The sequence below is a fragment of the Cryptotermes secundus genome, unplaced genomic scaffold (assembly GCF_002891405.2).
Source record: "Cryptotermes secundus unplaced genomic scaffold, Csec_1.0 scaffold15, whole genome shotgun sequence".
Lineage (NCBI taxonomy): Eukaryota > Metazoa > Arthropoda > Insecta > Blattodea > Kalotermitidae > Cryptotermes > Cryptotermes secundus.
Genome location: NW_019721514.1, coordinates 791,261 through 813,501, shown reverse-complemented (window position 1 = coordinate 813,501; position 22,241 = coordinate 791,261). Strand labels below are relative to the sequence as shown.

Sequence of the window (22,241 nt, the reverse complement as noted above, 5' to 3'; positions counted from 1 at the left end):
CACTTGCTGGAGGCGAGTAGTCAGCTTCACGCAACGGCCGCTTTACCCCCGGCTAAAGAGCCCCCGGTACCCTTTGGATAAGAGGTTGGAAGGATCCCAGAGCCGGTTTGGACGACGTGAAGGAGAGATTCTTGACCCTACAGGGACTCGAACTCCGATACCTCGGACGTCCAGCCAGTAGCCAGTCGCTATACCGACTGCGCTATCCCGGCTCCTAATATAAATAACTTTAAATGCAAAAATATTTCACTTTAGGAAATTGAAGTAAAGTAAATAAACGACGAACTGTACTTAAAAACGAAAGCTCTTTCACTTTCGGGTGAGATATCAGACAGTCGTAAGTTCAGATTATGAGATTGTTGTACCTTCATTTGTTTAGATTGTGAATTGCTTTAAAATTATTGAATGTGATGGTCATTGCTTCGCTCCCATTGCAACCCCAGTATGCTCTCATTAGTGGAGTAAGAGAGAGAGAGGGAGTGAGGGAGAGAGAAAGACTCTAAAAAGGGTTAGCTTTTCGTGTAAGGTGTCCGTTATCTCTGCCTAGTTATAATGACAACTGAATTATATCTAGCGATTTTAGTAACCCCCCCCCAACATACATTTTCACAGAATTCCATCCACAGGGGTTGCACAATTCCCAGAGCCGTGAGACAATAAAATATGGTCATGAGCTTAGCGGGAGTTGGAACCAAGAATGACTGTACTGGCGAGGACCAGCAACAATTTACCCGCCAAATCGAATGAAATCGAGGGGAAGCCGAGTTTCACGGGGATAGACAGAATGACGGGCAGACGGACAAACATGACGATATTAATATGTGTTTTTCGCGAATTTTTGTGAATGAACCTATAAATTAAATGATATAGTAGAAAGGGCAAATCATAGTTCCCTTTAAAATTTGTTGTTACTTGGCTGATATAATGTAGCTTAGGGGCTGTCCACCTCTTCCACAAACATTTTATACTAAATATTGACTGAACGGTCGAGGGATTGGTATTCGGGTCCCGGTAGAGGGCGAGATTTTCTCTTCTCCCTGTCGTCGAGACTTGTTCTGGATCCCATCCAGCTTCCTACCCAATTGTACAGAGGGATTTTTTTTTCCGGGAGTAAAGCGACCGGGGCATAAAGCTGACCACTCACCTCGAACTACTGGTGAAGCTAAGAATAGGTTTATACTCCATATACGCCTCAATAGCGTAGTGTTTAATTCATTGAACATTTCTACACTTTAATTTTAACCCTATAAAGCCTGACTTTCATATCAGCCATATTTAAAGAATCCATTACCCACATCACAGAAAACAGTGAACAGTAGTCACAATATTTACCAGCTATTTTACCATTAAGGAATTCTACACTTTGCTCATAGAGTTTGTTCATGTGCTCAATATTATTCTCACACTGAACAGCGATTATTTCCTTAAACAGAATTAACAGGCTAAAGATTACTGGCATGTGACGCCGTTTAGCCTGATATTAACAAAATTTCTGAGGAATCTGACACCTACATTTTCTTAGGTCCCGAAGATGGAGGCAGCAGAATCTTCCGAAACGCTTATCATGTCTTATCCCAGAAGACAATAGCGATCATTATCGCTGCCACGAGAGTTTGAAATAAAAAGATGGTTGTTATAACAAAGACACGGTGTGTTTTCTACAAGGTAGGAACTGGATTTCTCAGTTTTGTTACATGAACTTGGCTTTAACTTTTCCAAGTTCCAAAACTCACAGTTAATCATGAAATCGAAATTTCGCTGTTGTTTGCGAAATTGATTCATAGAAATTACACAGAGTAACGTAAATTAAGAAATTTCCTCTCCCCCCTCTCCCGAATACCAAGGCTAATGAGCACTTCTCAGCTCCTGGGTAACAACCATGCATGGAAATGACGCAGGGAGCCTTTACCCTGCTGTGTCCACCCTAATTTATTTCTCACTTTCATTCAGGCGTCAGAGGTTTGAGATTGAGTCAGTTCATTTGAACGAACTGCATAAATTCATGTGCACTGACTTCGGGAATAGGGGTGCAAGAGCCAACCCAGTATCATAGAGGCTTGGAAAATATATTAATATTGAAGAAGAAAAGGAACGAACTCTTGCAGCATCCACGTATAAATCGCATAAATATATTCTTCTATCCCAAATATTATACACTTGTTCGTCGACTTACGACCACACAAAAAGATTAAAAATGGAAGATGATTAAAATGTAAAAGTTTTTAAAAATAGATTATAAAGATGATAAAAAGATTAGAAAGGTTAAAAAATACTGTTAATAAGTATATGGCCGACATACGACCAGATCGACTTATGACCTGTCAGTCAGAACGGAAGTCGGTCGTAAGTCGACGACCAAGTGTAGTTAAAAAGATAAAGTTATCGCTATAATTATTTATTTAATTAAAATGCGTTGAAGGCATATTGGGTAGTGGAGGTATGCCTCCACTATTCTTGACCTCAGCATTAGATTGGAGTGAGTGGTCAGTGTCACGCTCCTGCCACTTTACCCCCAAGGAAATAGATCCTGGTACCACTGGATAGAAGGCTGAGTGGTCCACAGATCTGGTCTTGACTCTGTGAAGGAGAGAAAAATCTCTTCTGACGGGAATCGAACCAGTGCGATCAGAAGAAGATAATACCGTATTAAACGGCTTATGTGTAAGATTGTAAAAAAGAAATCTATGTGTGACCCCTTGTAAATCTGAGCGCCTTGCCCCCACATGTACGTCAGAATAACAGCGTATGACAGACGCTCTGTGCCTCTTGTTGGCGCTTACCTGACGAGCAGCATGGTATCTCACGCCGCGGAACCACCGGCGCACAAACACAACACTGACAAGCACTTTCGATTACCCTCTCGCTTAGTGGCCAACTGACCGACATCTCTGCCTGCCTCACTCTCGCTTCCCTCTCCCCTTCTCTTCCGATCAGCCACCCTCCCCTCCCCGGAAACTTTCACCTACAAGAAATCTACATATTCAGACCCTGTTCTATCGAGACTTGTCTATACCAAATTGTCCCTTATTGCAAATTTCGTGCCATTGTATTTAATTTACCGAAGCGAACTCAACGATTGCAAGTGTTCAGCATTTAAGCGAGAAGTTATTATCCAATAAGATACTTCGTTGTTATTAAAATGGATTAGCATTAACTACAGCAGAGGTTCTTAAACTTTGTCATACCGCAACCACCTAAAATAGTACAGTCATCGAAAAGTGCACTTCTGCACACCGTTAAGGTCTCTGTCAGGCTGTACGGTGACAGCAGGAATCTAAGTAACTTTGCAGACTCTCTACACATATAATAAGATGTAAAACGTTCATGTACAGTCACGTGAAGTTAAAGCTATGCACATCGTTGTATTTCCCTGTCAGGCTATCCTGTTGAGGCAAGAATTTAAATAGCTTTACAACCTGTTTACGTCTATAGTCAGCTACATAATGTTCCTGTATACTTACGTACATATTCTCTAAAATTGGCTGCGGCCACACCTACTTTATCCAAAATACACGTACTAAATCTTACTGACTTGTCGGAACTACGGGTGGGCACAATTGTAATTTAAATGGCACTTGATATTTCGAAGGGGGGGGGGGGCACGAGGTAGCATAGTTGGTTAAGGCACTAAAGCCGGAAGGTCGGGGGTTCGGTTCCCGATGAAGTCATTGATCTAATCCTTCCAGCCGCACTATGACCCTGTGGTTGACTTATCTTCTAACACAAATGAGTACCAGGAATCTCCCTGGAACTAATGGGCCGCCTGTGCTTAAAGCTGCCAACCTCACCGCCATCTCTGTGGACCGATTGTCTGGGAAATTTGGGATCCTCGACGTCTCACAACCGTATGGGCCTCCACGGCCTGTTACAGTGATAGTTTTACTTTCTTTCACCTTTACCTTGAGATCTCGGCGACCTTGGAGTGTAAGGGGGACTGTGAACTTGAGAAAATATGAATTAATGGTGAAGCGTCTCTTCGGTAGTTACTCCAAAGCCCTTTTCGCAATTCCTGCAGCACTGAGGTGTCCTGGTTTAATTGTGGAATAATCATACTTTCCACTCCCCTTCTTTGTCTTCTCTTATCAAAAGTATGTACTCTGGCACGTTATGTTTTAAAACTAGTTCTGAAAACGTCGGTATAGCGGATATTACAGAGACTTTCTCTGATGGAACGTCGGCTAATCTCAAGCCTTCTACTTATACAGGAAATCACAAACACGCATACACGTGGATGTATGTTTATACCCACAGCAGGATATAACAGCGAGGTTCCAGCTTCAAGGCCTTGTGGACACTGAGATCATATATTCACATGTTTCATCTCTGAATACGTATAGCTTCACAATAACTGTACAGTGTAGATGCCTTCCATCAAAGCAAGTGTTCTTCCGGGTGCACCAGGTAGTCCTGACTTGGTGATCTGTTTCGATTTCATGAATTCTCTGTTTTCCTGACTGGAATACTTTTGGCTTTGAGGGTCTCACAGCGTGTCTATGAACAGTACTATCTTCTGGACTGTGTTGCCTTATAGTCTGGCAAACGTTGATCTATTATTCGGAGGAAGAGTTGCCTCCATCTTCAGGGTTGATTATTAAGCAACAGATGATATATAAGCCGTCTGGTTCAGTTTTCTGCTTGCTTTAATCTTTGACCCGAAGATGGATACAGTATGTTTTACGTTCTTCTGGAACGTAGATGAAACTCTACATGACTACACGATGTCACATACCAGAAGGTAGTTCCCTACATGGCCTGAAAGTGGTTTTACCTGTGTATTTTTTTTAAAGGGAGTCGGTCCCATTGCAGAAACACAAATTGAGAAAATGACAGTTGGAAGGAGAATTTAGCAGTGATGAAGATCACATGTCTAGAACACCTCGTATTCAACTCAGAGACTCAGCCATTTTATGTAAGTTCAGTTTAGGCCCTTCTACTTGGAGTTTTATACGCAACGGAACCGTGAAGAGAACTCTTACAATATATGTCGGCCGGACGTGACGGAAAGAGCTGTCGACATTTCCGCCAGAGTTTTCGATCTCAAGATTTCTCGTTTTATTTCAGCAATAAAGGCTATTCCCAATTTGTGATCAAACCAGACTTACAGCAATAATAAGCTCCGCGCCATAGCTCAAGCGGTTAGTCGCTGGCTTCCCACAGCGGCGGCCCGGGTTCGATTCCGGGTCTTGTCAAGTAGAATTTGTGGTGGACAAAGTGGCGCTGGGGCAGATTTTCTCCGAGTACTTCGGTTTCCCCTGCCAATCTTCATTCCGCCAATTGCTCCACAATCACCCTCACCTATCATCTGTGGCTGATACAATAGGCCAGAAGTGGCCCCAGTACAAGAGACTTAGTTCCACCCCACTAGCAATATAAAAAAGCTCATAGCGCCGCCTCCAAATATCGTTTACATTAAGTTCTATCATTTTGAGCGGGCTACCAGCTCTAAGTTCTGTGGTGTTCATTTGAGAGAATGAGAGAGAGGAGGGAAAGAAAGTGGAGAGGTATAGAGAGACAGTAATTCTTGGAGGCAAGAAATTATATTTCCTGTTTCATAGGTTCTTAAGCAATGCCCGCTCTTCCTTCTGGTAATGCATCGGTTCTCCTAATATGGCCTCGGCACGGACCACATTGAAAATATGGCCATCAGAAGTTGCACTATTTTTGCATGCGTAACTGTTGCTGCGTTCACGTGATGGTTACCACAGCAACGAGTGTTCACTTAATAGCGCCATCGCATGTTTACCATGCCATAATCTAGAAATGAATGATTCTTCTAGCTCCAGAATTCTGGCTTAGCCTCACGTCACAACATGTTGGACACAATGCCTCTGCATTGCTGCCAGCAGCCTTCCAGCAATGGAAACGCTAAGGAGGTGCAAACCGGTCCACAGGAATGTTATTAGGCATGTGTTCAGTTTCTGTTTCTGTATAAAGTAGTACGATCTCATCTGATGCTGTCACTGTCCGTCCAATTTCTCCTGTTACATTGGAATCAGGCTGCAGATCGACGTGGCTTCGCTTGATTATATCGGCATAATTAGACTCATGACAAGGGAAAGAGTTTCTGTGTGTGCAATAATTGTGTCCGTTGGCACCACGACAAGGCGCGTCTTCAGGTTGCAGATGCATTAGGCGGCATCAAGGTATGAAGGGTGGCTGCGGATATACTGAGTAAAGAGCCGGCAGAGAGGCATCCTCCTGGGGATTGGACGTGGGAGTAATATCTCTTCGGGGCAAATAAATCAGGTTAAGAAATCTTATACATGGCCTCGGACTTGATGGGGAGGGGCTCTTATGAATAAGGTGATGAATCTTTAGGTTTAATACCATATTGCAAATTTCTTGAACAGTTAAGCAACTGTTAGTTTCTCCAGGAGGATTCAGATCGGTAGAGTTATTTAGTTGCCGGTCACGGTAGCCGAGCGGTCTAAGGCATGCACTGTCTTCGCTCGCTCGAAAGCCGGGATCGTGGGTTCGAATCCCACTCAGGGCATGGATGTTTGTGTCCGTTTTTCTGTGTTTGTGTACAGGTAGAGGCCTTGCGACGAGCTGATCACCCGCCCAAGGAGTCCTACCAAATGTCTAAGATCTAGTAAACCGAAGTGGAACGGAGAGTTTCATGGAGGTAGGCCTAGGCCCAAATGAGGGCTGTAGCGCCAAAGGAAAGAAAGAGTTATTTAGTTGGTTGGTTGGTTGGTTGATTAGTTAGTTAGTTATTTAGGTAGTTAGTTGGTTGCTTTCTTAATTAGTTAGTCAGTATTTTTTTTCTTGGCAGTACAGCCCCAGTGGGCCTAGGCCTACCTCCATGAACTTCTCCCTTCACTTCTGTTTTTCTACATCTAGATCTAGAATCAAGAGAAAAATGCACACACACAAGTCAGTACAGCATCACATATTTAGAATCTCGCATTAAAAGGAAACACTTCAATCTTTCTATGTTACACACAAGATCTCTAGATCTCTCGCTTAGAATAGGCTGTGGATTTAGCTGACTTCCAAGCAGATGACTGAACAAGACGTTCAGGTCGGTCGATCGGTTAGATTGCCGCTGGCCTTCGCCAGCACAGTAATTCCTGGCGTCAGTCTCCTCGACATCCATGTCCAACATCTTTCAGGGAATAACTAGTCGCCTACTTCCATTTGATACCACACGGACCGCATAGAAAACGACGTCTCCAATAATTCTTCAGTACCGTGGGAACAACTTTACCTAGTTTTACCTAGTAACGATAGGGGGATGCACAGAAAAGCGCACAGATTCTCTTTTGATAAGACACGGACCGCATATGAAATAACGCGTCAAACAATTCCTCTATTGTTACGTGTATTCATTGCAGCGGAAATGTGTTTATCGAGCCTTTGCCTAGCAACCATAGGAGGGATGCAGGTGCAGACACAGAGACTGATGGGAGGGATTTATGAAACACCCTGTCTCTCAGCTTTTTAACGATATGAATTACACGTCACCATGAAAATGTACTCATTGTCACAAGGTTGCGTACACTATTAGATGTAAGAAATCTTTTCATAACGTCAGGAAATATTTTGACTTTTTATAGTCAAATTTCTCTACAAAAACCCACATTATATAAGGTCATACATTGTCTTTACAATGTGTCCCACAAATCGCTTCACACATTTTGTTGTAGTTCGATATTGTACATAATTATGTTTCTGAAATACATTAATTTTGCGCGTCCTATAATTCTTTCTCTTTTTTATTTATTTATTTATTTATTTATTGCTTAAATGCCGTTGTAAACAAGCCTCAAATGATTTTAATAAATAGCAAAGAACGCCTTTGAAAATTTTGCATACTACATTTTGGAGTGCTCTCTTTCCAACCTTAGTTCTGTAAATAATAAATGGGCCAATTTTTTAAAAAATGTAAAAGGTAAAACTATCCCTGCAACAAGCCGTGAAGGCCTATAGGGTTGTGAGACGTCGAGGCTCCCACATCTTATAGACAATTGGCTCACAGATGGCCGGTCGTCCTTTACCCCCCTTGAAGATTCCTGGTACTCATTTGTGTTAGAGGCTGAGTCAAACCTAGGGTCATAGTTCGGCTGGAAGGATTAGGTAAATTGAAAATATCAATTACCTCATCGGGAACCGAACTCACGACCTTCCGGCCTGTAACAAAGTGCAAGGAGCAACTACGCTAGCGCTTGCTTCTTTTTAAAGTCACAGAAATATTCCGGTCCAAAACATGACTGAGGGTACGTCAGGCGCCTTGAATACATTGTTGTGGAACATAAGTTCTGGGTGTTCCACGGGATCCCCAGTATGGCGGTTTTGGTCCTGATTGTGTGTTAAAGTTGGAATCTAGTAACTGCAATGTTGACGCAACGATTTACATGATTCTCTGATGGCGACTCAGCATCGCACAGTTTTCACACCCATAGTGTACTGCAGCAGTGATGTTAATGCGTAAAAGTTGCAACAAAAGGTAGGAAGTACAGAGAGGGAGTTGCCGAGAGGCGGCGCTGTGGAATGCGACGCCCTTGGCCTTCTCGGCGCTGTGTGTCACGTACAGAAGATTGGAATGGTGTCATCTTCCATTGAAATCCTCTCGGATCGAGCTCGCATCCTGAGGGCAGTCATGTGGACTGACAATCTTTATTGTTATGCGTTCCTGGCACCAAAGCCATAAATGAAAGCATAATGGTGTGATATTGTTCGTCTTCATGAGACATCTCCAAAATTGTTGAAAAAATTTATTATATCCGGAGATTTGCAGTTATCTGACGAATTTGATTGGGCTCATATTGGTACAACATCTCATTTTTACACGGATCTGAAATCGAAATTTAGACCAACTAATTTTCTCGTAAACGATTCAAGAAAATATGGAGCAGTCTTTTGACAAGTTGATAGTCGTACTGATACTTAAGAAATTCCACTACTTTGTAGTCGGGCACTCAATAGCGTTGTTTGTTGAGAAACTATGCTACAAGTCGGAAGGTAACGGGTTCAAGTCCCGATCAGTTCATTGGATATTTTCAATTTACTTAATCCTTACAACGGCACTGCTGGCCTGAGGTTGACGCAGCCTCTAACAGAATTGAGTACCCGGAATCTTCCTGGATGGTAAGGGGCGACCAGCGTGTAAGGCTGACAACCTTACCGCCATCTGTGTGCCGATTATCTAGAAAATATGGGAGCCTCGACGTCTCATAACACTATGGATCTCCACGGCCTGTTACAAGGAGAGCTTTACCTTATTTTAACTTTTACTACTTTGTAGTATTTCGTACGACTGCCTCTTTCGAAGTGACGCCATATATTTCGTCCAATTGTTGCTAAAGCTTCGGCGAAATCTTTGTCTCCATCTTCAGGGTAAAAGATTAACCAGAATCGGAAGAAAAGTTTGGGGTCCCGGTTCTTACCTTAAGTCTATATATCATTACCATTTCTACAATTCCGGCTTTCTTTCCTACCCTGAAGACGAATATCGCAGATTCTCCTCAAATACTGAAAAAGATCCACAAAACTACACGACATCAGATCCCATAAGACCATTTCTTACAAAAACCCTTATTTGGAAATGAAAGAAATGTTAATTAATCGCAGCACATTATACCAACTTCACAGAGTAGGGCCATTTTGAGAAGCTAATAGATGCTCATCTAGTCAAGAAATCCCTCGCTCTTATGGAGCCCGAAAGCTCATTGTCATTTTTACAGAACTCCGTCTCCGTACCGTCAAATGAGCCAGCTGAGTCTATTCCAACCTTCACAATTATGATTCTATGTTCTCACTGTTGTTTGCTAGAAGGACATTCTCTCTCATCCTCCTTAATTTAATGATTTTAATAATCCATTTATCGTTCTGCATCATTCAACAGTTCGCTTGGTGGTGGGTGATGTCCAACCGGGTCCACTCGGCACGGCGGCCACTGATTGGCCTATTGTAGCCTGCCCCAGGTGATTATATGATGGAGAATTTGGTGGAATGATGATTGATAGGGGAAACCGAAGTAATCGGAGAAAACCCACCCCGGCTCCACTTTGTCCACCACAAATCCCACTTGATCAGACCCGGAATCGAACCCGGACCGCCGCGGTGGGAAGCCAGCGACTAACCGCTTGAGTTATGGCGTGGCCAGGTTACCTAACCGTTGCTACCACCATCATAATTTTTCCTAGAATCAGACACAAGAATCCTAACGCCTTCTCAGAGATCTTCCTAAATTGATTTTTAATTTTGAATGATATTTTAAGATCTTTTTTTGGAATTCTGTCAGATTTCTTGCAATCGATGCTATATTTCTAGCTCCTTTTGGGTTGTTCTACAAATTCTGATATTTTAAGAATTTGTATTTCTCTCATAATTCCTTCATTTGTTTTACACTAAAAAAAATAAAGGCGCAATCCTGCAGTCCTCTTGAAATGCGTTTCGGCCGATACCTCTCTCCTTTCATCAATTATTCTTAGCGTTCTTTTCTCACTACCACAAGAAACTGTTAATATAGCAAGTCTCACCTAAGTTTATATTTTTGTTACATAAGGATTTAGTGGTAGTTTGAAGAGTTGTTTTAAACCTCACGTTACTTTGACAACATTTAAAGTTTGTACATTCAGACCCGTTTCTCCCTCGTAGGATATATTGTAGCGTCTCTGGCTCTTCCAAACAACTTAAAAAGTAGAGCTATCCTTGAAAGAGGCCGTAGAATCCAATAGGTTTGTGAGACGTCGAGGCTCCCACATTTTCTAGACACTCGGCTCACAGATGGCGGTCAGGTTGTCAGCCTTACGAGCCGGCCGCCCTTTAACCCCAGGAAGATTCCTGGTACTCATTTCTGACAGAATCTGAGCCAAATCCAGGGCCATAGAGCGGCTGGAAAGATGAGGTCAATTGAGAAATCAAATGACCTCATCGGGAATCGATCCCGCGAACTTTCCATAGAGAAGAGTTCTGTAACTTTAAAATATAATTTCTCTTCGTGCATTATTATGAGTCATCGTCTCTCATTCTTGCATGTTCGTGACGACGTTTGATCTTAATATTTATACAGAAAGAAATTATGATTTAATTCAAGGTCCTATGCCAGCATTGTACTGAAGCTTCTCTTATACTGTGTCCAGAACATCTTCGAGTGTGCGTTATCATCAGATGGTGATGTAGGTGGTAACGTCACCATCAGAAATTTACTAGATTTAATGAAGGACTTCAGGTTCTCCCAGCAGTAAGTAAGAAGTGTTATATCTTTTGGGATGTAATGTCATGTAGTTCATTGAAAGTCAACCGACGTTTCGCAAGAACGTGTCACTTCCTCTTGGAGGGGTTAAAGGTTAAATCAAGCAAGAAATCATGAAGCATTCAGCAAGCAAAATCTGATTGCGGCTTATTTCATGTTGGTTTCATCAATACTATTCAACCCTGATGATGGAAACTTCCTTCGAAACGTCTATTGGCTTTAAACGAACTACATTGAGTTATATCTCAGAAGATCGAACTATTATTTATTGGAGCCTCTTTTCAACACTCGAGGTACCCAAAATCGCCATACTGGAGATCTCGTTCACCAAACAGTACTTTCCTTCCATAAGGTTGCATATTCATGGTGTGACGTATGTTCAGAGTTGTTTTGGATAGAGTATAGAATCGTTAACTTTTATTCTAGAACTAAATTCTTGTCTTATGTAGGTGCCTTCTGGCTGTACAATAATTACCCACACAGCCGCCTATACTAAACACATCTTGTAAGATTCTTAAATTTGGAAGATATTTTCCAGTATTTCAGGATATTACGACACTGTCTATGAAATTTCCTATAGTCTGGGATGTAATGTCGTGTAGTCTGGTAGAAGTTTACGGACGTTCCGGAGGCAAATACTACCTCCATCTTCAGAATCTAAGGGTAAGCCAAAGGAACTATCAGTCAGAACTGTGTAAAGTGGAAGATAACTATGTTTGATTTTAGGTTATCACAGCGGTTACTACGAATAGAACTATGTTGTTGGTTGTGGCGTCGTTTGGCCTGGTGAAAATTGAATGGTTCTTAGTGTACTTTTGCAAGAGGAGAGATCTTGTGACATTTCAGGGTATCGCGGCGTCGACTATGAACAGAACTGTTTTCTGGGATAATATGTCGTGTAGTCTGCTAGAAGTCTACCGACGTTTCTGAAGGAAATACTACTTCCATCTTCAGAATCGAAGAGTAAACCAAGGGAAGCAAAGATCAGAACTGCGTAGAGCGGAAGATAACTATATTTGATTTGAGGTTATCACAGTGCTAACTATGAATAGAACCATATTCTTGGATGTGACATCGTTTAGTCTGGTAGAAATTGGATGGTATTTAATCTACTCTTGAAATAGAAGTGTTGTGACTTTTAAGGATCTCATGGCGTTGACTATGAACAGAATTGTTCTCTGTGGTATGATGTGTAGTTTGGTAGATGTTCACAGATGTTTCAGAGGAAGATTCTGCTTCCATCTTCAGGCTCGAAGTGTAAGCCGAACAAATACCAGTACAAATATTATGTTTCTGGACATTATCCGTCATCATGTTTTTGTCTAAAACACCGTCCTATTTTTATTTAAAAACGTAATGTTTCGGATGCTGGACACTGGATTCTTTCTCCGTCATAAAGTAAAACATACTCAGTTGGTCCCAATCGATAGAGCTAGTCCCTATTTCCGGACACAACTGTACCAACATCAGATAGGGTATACAAGCCAAGCACAACACGAACCATCTGCGAGAGGTAAGACAAAACATTAAAATATTAAAAAATCTGCACATATGAGGCCTTGCAGCAGAGAACTATCGGAATAGAAGTCATCGCTGCAGAGAGAAATTCGCCGTATGGTACCAACACAAAAAAAGAACACTATTTTTTCACTCATTCTACACTTGACGGAGCTGTAATTTCCCTTTACTTCTGCTGTTATAACGAGAGTCCAGATTGGAGAGACGTCCATGGTGGGTTGACTGATCGGATGGTCTATCAGACATGTGGGCGGATTACTTGTATTTCCTGTATGTGGTATCTGGTTCACTCTACAAGATATTTTGCTTCTTTCCAATATATTCTGTGACTTTCTTCTTACGCAAGTTGGCCTAATTTTGATTTTTTCAGGCAAACACTCTTTCAGGCTATACGAAGGAGGTATGAACTCATTTGAGTACAAATATCTCATTTCATTTGCATATATTTATGACCCCTTAAGCCAGTCATTTATGAAATGCCACAAATACTTTGACTAATTATCTGTAGGAATTAGGCAGATGATTTTTTCACGTACATCGTTAAACGCTGAAATTATGAAGTTATTCAGAACAGAAGTAGCCCGAAACGAGATATCTCGTTCTTAACACGGCAGTGATTAGTATTTATGGAGGAATGGACTTCTCCCCACAGGAACTTTGCACTTCTTACTGTCTACTTATATTTTCGATATTCGAGGCTGGGCTAGGACGCAATGTGTGCGGCATTTGTTCAGAATTTGGATGGAAATATGTTTTGTTACAACATAATTAAATATCTATTTAAAGAGTTAATCATTATCTAAATTTGTATTAAAGGAAATTCTGAAATAGGAAACCGGTAACATAATTACGTCACTTACGTAAATTCGTTCTTCTTAAGATATAAATTGCTGGATTCTGACATCATCCAGTGAGCTAACTATTAGAAATGATCAATACTGAAGAATACCTTACTACGAAGGTCATCTGGTTTTTTGGGTATGCAAATATGCTACAAGCCGGAAGGTCGTGAGTTTGATTCCCGACGAGGTCACTGGATTTTTCCATTGACCTAAACCTTCCAACCGCATTACGGCCCTGGGGTCGACTCAGCCTCTAACAGAAATAAGTAACATAAATCTTCCTGGGGGTAAGGGCGGCCGACGCATAAGACTGACAACCTCATCTCCATCTATGGGCCGATTTTTCTAGAAAATGTTGGAGCGTGATTTCTGTAAGATCATGAGCTTTATAAATTTTGGCTTCTATCTGTAACAAATGAAAGTAAAAGACAATAATGAATTATATGAAGAGACGCATTTGAAAAACATGCGTGCAGGAAAATGTTCTGTTCTAGTTACACGTCCATTTGATTGTCACACTGTCAGCTATGACATTCTCTTGCCACCCTATTTGAGGCAGTTATACATCCTTCAAAATGGGGCCAAGTATTGTCTTTGATTGCAGGATTCTGACATTTAGAAAGGCAATAAATCTTGGGGGCACGCGATAGCATAGTTGGTTGAGGCACTATACCACAAGCCGGAAAATCGCGTGTTCGATTCCCGATGAGTTCATTGGATTTTTAATTGACCTAACACTTCCAGCCTCACTATGGCCCCGGGGTCGACTCAGCCTCTAACAGAAATAAGTACCAGGAATCTTCCTGGGGCTAAAGGGCGGCCGGCTGGCGCATATGGCTGAGAACCTTACCTCAATCTGTGAGCCGCTTGTCTATAAAATGTGGAAGCCTCGACGTCTCACAGTCCTATGGGCCTCCACGGCCTGTTACAGGGATATATTTACCTTTTTTATAAATCTTATTATTAATGTGAAACTTTAGCTGAAATAATTCATACACATAATGCAAAGTACGTATTTTATCTAAGTACGTTTGGTTTCAGAAAGTTGGACCCGGTTTGCTTCAGGGCAAATGGAAATTTCGACTTCAACTTCACTTCTATTCTTCCGCAAATGAACAAAACACGTGAAGTGTACACCATGGAAATCATATTGCGACTACAACGCCACTGGAGGGGAAAGTTGGAAACTGAGAAGACACTCGGTATGTAAGTTTGCTCTGACCTGGGTTCCCGCCCAGGTGCAAAACCGGCTATGTCAAAGAAATAATTTTTATTATTGCTAGTGGGGTGGGACTAAGTCCCTTGTACTGCGGCCACTTCTGGCCTATTGTACTAGTCCCAGATGATAGGTGAGGGTGATTGTGGAGCAGTTGGTGGAATGAAGATTGGAGGGGAAACCGAAGTACTTGGAGAACACCTGCCCCAACGCCACTTTGTTCACCACAAATCCCACTTAACCAGACCCGGGATCGAACTCGGGCCTCCGCGGTGAAAAGAAAGAAATAACTAAATATCTTATATGTTCAGTTACCCGACCAAGATCCTTTTCCGAACAACACATTTAGCCCTGGTTGTTCTAGACGAGCTAAAAGTGGCCTTGCTTATTGCAGCATTTCAAAGGAATAAAGGAGAGCCGTGTAGGATTTGAGATTTATGCAGTGGTGATTATGAAGATTTCCATTACCTGGGGTAGTAAACCGACGTTTGGGAGTAAAATGTCGCCTCTAAATTTAGGTTCGAAGAATAGGCAAAGCAAGAAACTAACATAAATCAGGTAGCACTGACAGGTCTGGATTTTTGCTTTGTTTATTTTTCGAACATAAAGATGAAAGCGACATGTTCCTCCGAAACGTCAGTTGACTTTCAACGGACTAGTCGGTGTTACATCCCAGAAGATTGACCACCTCGAACATGGTGGTATAGTCTCTTCTATTAAGATTCTGAGTTATTTGTGTGATAATGGTTTATATATATACGTATTTAAAACTGGGACTTATCACACATACAGTATTTGAAAAATGGACGTTACCATCCGTTGCCTAGATTACCATGGCGCTATGAATTATGGGAGATGATGTAATAATTCCGTCCAGAAAATATTACTAGTGCCGAGGTCAAGAAGGAATTTCCAATTCCCCATATGCGTTTATGGCAATCTTTATCAAAATCAAATACTTGTTTTAGGGAAGTTTCTGAAAACAATTTAGTAAATTGTGTTTCTAATATAAAATCTCTCAAAACCTCAGATGTATACTTGGAAAATAATTCTCCGAATTATTTCAATCACCTGCCTCGGGGATACAATGACTTCACGTTTATTACAACAGAAGTTACAGAATTACGCGAAAACAAATCAAGCAATAAATTATTGATGTGTGATTGCGCCGTGTGTTGTAAAGTTATGATCCTATTTTCCTCATAAAACTTCAGATGTTATTCATAATCGTGGTTCTCTTTCCGGTTCTTCCAATAAATCTCCTTCAAAATATTCATCTCGTCCTCGAAAATCTGTTCTTTTGGTAAACATTCCCTCACGGACTCTCAGGACTCTGACAGCGTTTACAAATAATCACTGGGATCTCTCTGCAGTATAAACTGTTGGGAAATTCTTGAGTAGCTGCGTAACTGGCGACTTCTCGAGTAGGACTCGGCTACATTGCTTGTCATTTTGACAGTTTGTGATTCTACGCAAAAATCTGTATACATTTCTCCGTCACAGCCTACATTACAGGTACTGTTTGCTCAGCTAGAGCTGAAACGTTTCTTTTCTGTGAGGGACTTGATTGCTTCCACTCCCAGAGCAGCTGAAACCAGAGACGGAGGTATGCCTGTTTAGAAAGTCTTCAGCGTTGACAACGACATAACAAATAATGAAAAATGAAGACCGCGTAGCAAAAGGAATTATTTAGCTCAGCGTGTTTCTGCAGTTACTTCACTTCAATGCAATTATTATTCATTTCGTCTTTATTTACATTTATTCCGGCAATTAATATCTTCGACTCCTTCATGGAGCTGAGTCCTTCTTGAGAAGCTGTCAATTCTGCAGCTATTAAATAATTTCGCAACATTTTCTGGAACCCGAAGGTTCATTACCGTGTTCGCAAGAGCCCTCCACAGGTCCCTATCCTGACCCAGATCAATCCAGTCCATACCATCCCATCCTATCTCTCTAACATTCAGTTTAACTCTTTCACCCACCTACGTCTTGGTCTTCCTACTGGTCTCTTTTCTTCTTGCTTTCCCACCATCATCCTATATGCATTCCTCTTCTCCCCCATTCGCGCTATGTGCCCTGCCCATCTCATCCTTCTTGACTTGATTGTTCTAATTATAGCACTTGACGTAGAGTACAAGTTATGAAGCTCCTCACTGTGCAGTTTTATCCAACCTCCTGTCACTTCATCTCTCTTCGGTCCAAATATTCTCCTCAACACCCTGGTCTCAAACACCATCAGTCTGTGTTTCTCCCTTAATATCAGAGACCAAGTTTCACACCCATACAGAACCACAGGCAAAATTATAGTTCTGCATATTCTAATTGTTATGCTTTTAGACATCAGACGATAAGACAAAAAGTTCTGGACTGAATGGTAGCAAGCATTACCTGAATTCAGTCTCCTCTTAATTTCCTACTGAATCAGGTTTTGATTTGTTATAATCATTCCCAAATATCTGAACTGTGTCAATTTTCAAAACATCTGTTTCACATCTTTATGTCATGATTTTTCCCTGCATTCTGGTGAAGAGACAACAATATATATTTAGTTTTCTCTGTGTTTATTTGAAGACCAACCTCCTTACTAGCGTCAGTTAATGTTTGTGTGTTTCTTTTTATGGTATCTATATTATCATCCAGTATATTCCAATCATCAGCATAGACCAACAGCTGATATATCCCATTTAATTTCAGCCGCACCAAGTTTTCCTGTACTTTCCTAATGGTATATTCTAAAGCAAAGTTGAAAAGCAGTGGCGATAAAGCATCTCCTTGTTTTAGACCATTCTGGATAGGGAAATTTATCAGACAAATATTTACCTATACGGGCTTTACCATACGTTTCGTTTAAACACAATTTAATAAGCCTAACTAGTTTCATGGGTACCCTAAACTCTATCAGAATATTGTAGAATACTCCCCTCCTAACTGAATCATAGGCTTCCTTGAAGTCTACGAATATCCGATAAGAATAATAAATTATAAATTTCCATCAAAACTATTTTGGCGTGTCATGGAGAGTGATTATAGACGGGGTTTCGGATTGGATATTGGATTTATTGACCACTTATACGCATGACTCGGTAATACAAGCAATTACAGCGCCCTAACTCCTCGGCACGGACCACCGCAGAAACCCTCGTTTCCAACATTACTTCTATTGTTACATGCGTATCCGTTGCCGCAAGAATGTGTTTACTGAGCCGTTGCCTAGGAACGAATGTTGTTTCAGATCCGTTCGTTAGCAATGGCTTTTTCTCTAGCTCCACAATTCTTGCTTTAAGCAAATATGCCACACTATTAAATTTATTTAAATTATGTTAGCACAAATGGAAACATATTACAACTGTTTTCCTCAGACACACTGCTAAATCTCCTTCCGTTATTTGTGACCGTATTTTGGTTGTGATACATTGCAGTGAGAATAGCAAAGCAAGAAGAAAGTAAATTCTCTGCTTCAATTTCCGAAAAGAGTCCTGAAACATTTGAGATCACTGGCGGTCCTATAGAGTGTGGGCATTAAGGGGGCTCCCTGGATCTCTGCAATGACGGTAACTCAGTCCTGTGACTATGGCAGCACAGGATTTTGCCCACGGGGCGCAAAGCAACACTGACATCCCCAGCGGATACAGGCCCCATTTGCAAATCAGACACAGGCGACTGGTAGCGACCGATGCAAGATCCGTGACCATGAAGCAAGAAAGAGAATTCAAGATTGTCATTTTACAATTGACTGATGACCGACAGAAGCCGTGTCTTCTGCAGACCAGGCATTTGCAATGCAGTGCCAAACCCCAATGAGGGAGACACTGTGCTACAATTCGTAAGGTCGCAGGTTTAATTCCAGATGAGATCATTGGATTTTTTTTAATTTACCTAATCCTTCCAGCCGCACTATGACCCTGGGGTCGACTCAGCCTATAAGAGAAACGAGTACCATGAATCTTCCTGGGAGTAAAGGGCAACAGGAGCGTAAGGCTGGCAACCTCACCGCCATCTGTGTTAGCCGACTGTCTAGAAAATGTGGAAGCCTCGACATCTCACAAACCTATGGGCCTCCACGACCTGTTACAGGGATATCCTTACCTTTATGAACACCTTATGTCAACTGGCAGTCAGCAGTAACTTTGTGGAAAATTGAGTCGGCAAGAAAATCGATTATGAGGGTCTCTTAAATATTCTCTGACGTTCATTTCTTCGGCAACTGTTTCTCTTCACTTTGTTTTTGATTTTTGTGATTTCATAATTTCATGTTTTATATTTTTCATATCTTCTTACGTCTATGACATAGCATTGCCCGTGCCAGGTTGTTACCACAAGTTCTCATTATATCGGCCCAGTTTCATGAAATTTTGTATCTTTCCTGCTAATGAGTGGTCCCAATTGTTAAGTTCGTCCCATACTATGATTTGAACCGAAATTGATCTTGATTCGTTTCCCATGTAAAGATATAATAACCTTTTTCATGCCTGTCATCATCATAAGGGTGAACCCAGTAAGCATCTCCTCTTCTGGATTCCTCCTCTTTCTCCAACCCCCCGCCAGATAACCGCCGGTGGCTTAGCGTGTCCTGAGAGAAAGCTTCTCTCATTGGAGACCCATTCCTACGTAAACTGTGGAGCAACCGCCAGAAGGCCAGTTTTCTCTACTTACACACATGCAACTGGCTTTGCGTTGAAAAATTGGAGTGCTTCAAATTGAGTTACCCTGGTGTACACCCGGACCTAAAAAAACCGTAATAAATTTGATATATTTGAAGTTCATAAAATGTTTTATATTAAATTAATCATAATGTCTACTAGTGATCATCATGCACACGAACGGTTAATTAACTTTTGTAATTACTCTTACTTACTTACTCATGGAGCTGAGCCCTTCTGGAGGAGCCGCCAATTCTGCAGCTACTCAAGAATTTACCAGCATTTTATGGAACCCGAATGTTTATTACCATGTTCACAAGAGCCCTCCATTGGTCCCTATCCTGAGCCAGATTAATCCAATCTATAATATCCAATACTATCTCTCTAAGATCCATTTTAATATTGTCCACCCACCTACGCCTTGGTCTTCCCTGTGGTCTCCTTCCTTCTGGCTTTCCCACCAATATCCTATATGCATTCCTCTTCTCCCCCATTCGTGCTACATGCCCTGCCCACCTCATCCTCCTTGACTTGATCATTCTAATTATACTTGGAGAAGAGTACAAGTTATGAAGCTCCTCATTATGCAGTTTTCTCCAACCTCGTGTCACTTCATCTCTCTTCGGTTCAAATATTCTCCTCAACACCCTCAGTCTATGTTCCTCCCTTAATGTCAGAGACCGAGTTTCACACCCATGCAGAACCACAGGCAAATTTATCGTTTTAATAATTCATATTTAAAAATGAAAATACCCCAAAATTTATTCCTGCCTATGGTTCTGTATGCGTGTTAAACTTGAAGGGAAGCGAACAGACGGGGTGTGTTCCGTGCAGTATGGTGAGGAGTATAACAAGTTTTCCCTGTGCTTAATTAGATAAGCACTATGCCTTGAAGACGTATGGGGAGTGTAAGGCTATAGATCCATCTTTTTTGTCCTTGGCACTAGATGGAGATGGTTGGTCGTCTTCACGCTCCGGCCTCTTTACCTTGGAGAAAGAGCCCCCAGTACCAACTAGAATCGAAATCCGGCCATCCAGCCTGTAGCACGTCTCTATACCGACTGAGCTGTGGTGAGGAGAATATTAAGACTTAAACGGAAGGATGTAACAGGAGGTTGGTAAAAATTTCATAGTGAGAACTTTCATACTTTGTACTTCTCGCTAAGTATTACTGGAACGGTCGAATCAAAGATGTTCATTTGGGAAAGACACGTAGCACGCATGAGAGAAAAGGAAATGCGTGCAAAATTTTAGCGGAGGAACTTGAATGAAACAGACTACTAGAAGTCCTTTAAATGGATCTTAAAAATTAAGACTAAATTTACTGACTGAATTATCTTAGTCAGAATAGGGATCAGTGGCGGGTTCGCGATTGTGAACTTCCGGGATTCACAAAACAATTGGAGTTACTTGAGTGTGAGAGCAACTATTAACTTTTCAAGAAAGACCTGATTTTTGTAATTCGCTTAGTTTGGGGGTGGAGTCCAACTGGGTCCACTCGGCTCGGCGGCCACTGATTGGCTTATTGTAGCGTGCCCCGGGTGATTATGATGATGGAGAATTTTGTGGCATGAAGATTGGCACGGGAAACCGAAGTACTCGGAGAAAATCTGCCCCAGCGCCACTTAGTCCACCACAAATCCCACTTGACCAGACCCGGGCCGCCGCGGTGGGAAGCCAGCGACTAACCGCTTGAGCTATGGCGCGCCCTAAGAAACACCTAAGTCTATGGAGATAATTTAATTATTATTTTTTGGTAAATTAATTCCTGAAACGTCACCATGTAGAAGGAAAGTAGACATTGTGTGCTGTTCCCAACTATTCTTGTCTATTGACAAAATGTTATCGCCTTCTCTCTAAGAAGATTTCTCTGCGTGACGTTAATGTACACTCATGTAGGCCATACACTAATCTTATTGTCTTTCATGAAGGGAGAATGTGAAATTGGATCTATTGTCATTACTTGTTTGGAAACTTACGTAGTCAAGTTTCGAACCAAAGGTCACGGCCCGAGGTTACTTTTCGCCTAAACGGACTTCAATTTCACTAATTGCAACTCTGTATGATCTTCATTTCTGGTTCATGAGGATAAAAAAGAATAGACTAATTCTTCTGGCTTGCGCTTTGTTTGATGAATTTCTCATACCTGTCAAAATCAACTGTAATGATGAGACGAAGCATTGAATATGACGATGGCATATTGAAAGTTTTAGTACGTAGAGAAAGCTGTTTGCAGATGGCGTGCGTGATGTTTGGGGAAAATATTCCGGATCTCAACATGTGCTAGTGTTCCACGCTGTAAATTGAGTTATGTAAGGGAACTTGCGGTAATTTCGTGTCTCATAAATTTGTAACTATGTGTGCTAGCGTATTGACCCGTCTTACTTTCGTTACCACCATTCAACAGCGAAAAATACGTTCTCAGATCGTTAGGGAGGAGGAAGTGTTCAGTTAAATTAGTTCAATTTCACTTCCTCGATGTGTAGGCGCAGATTGCTGGAATATCAAGCAGGTCTAGAATTGGAACGACGTCACTAAATGCGTCATCATCGTGTACTACGCGGGCTGGGAAGCTGATATATTTTTAAGTTAAGGACTTAAAAAAGTAAAGCTATCCCTGTAGAAGGCCGTGAAGGCCCATAGGGTTGTGAGACGTTGAGGGTCCCACTTTTCAGTTATCCTAATCCTTCCAGCCGCACTAGGCCCTGGGGTTTACTCAGCCTCTAACGGAAATGAATACCAAGTTAAGGACTTAACATTAAGAAAAGTTTATCTGTATACTGAAGAAAGCAGTCTTCTTGGATATGGCACCGTGTAGATGTGGT

General features: G+C 41.6%; 1 protein-coding gene across 1 annotated transcript in view; it reads right to left on the bottom strand.

Annotated features, from left to right (window-relative positions):
* The window catches only part of LOC111875414, a 120,720-nt gene extending 117,920 nt beyond the window's left edge, over positions 1-2,800 (bottom strand). Inside the window, exon 1 of the mRNA XM_033755797.1 lies at positions 2,781-2,800. Within this exon, the coding sequence (XP_033611688.1) occupies positions 2,781-2,794 (14 nt within the window). The 5' untranslated portion in view covers positions 2,795-2,800. The remainder of the gene's footprint in view (positions 1-2,780) is intronic.
* Between the last annotated feature and the right edge of the window lie 19,441 nt (positions 2,801-22,241).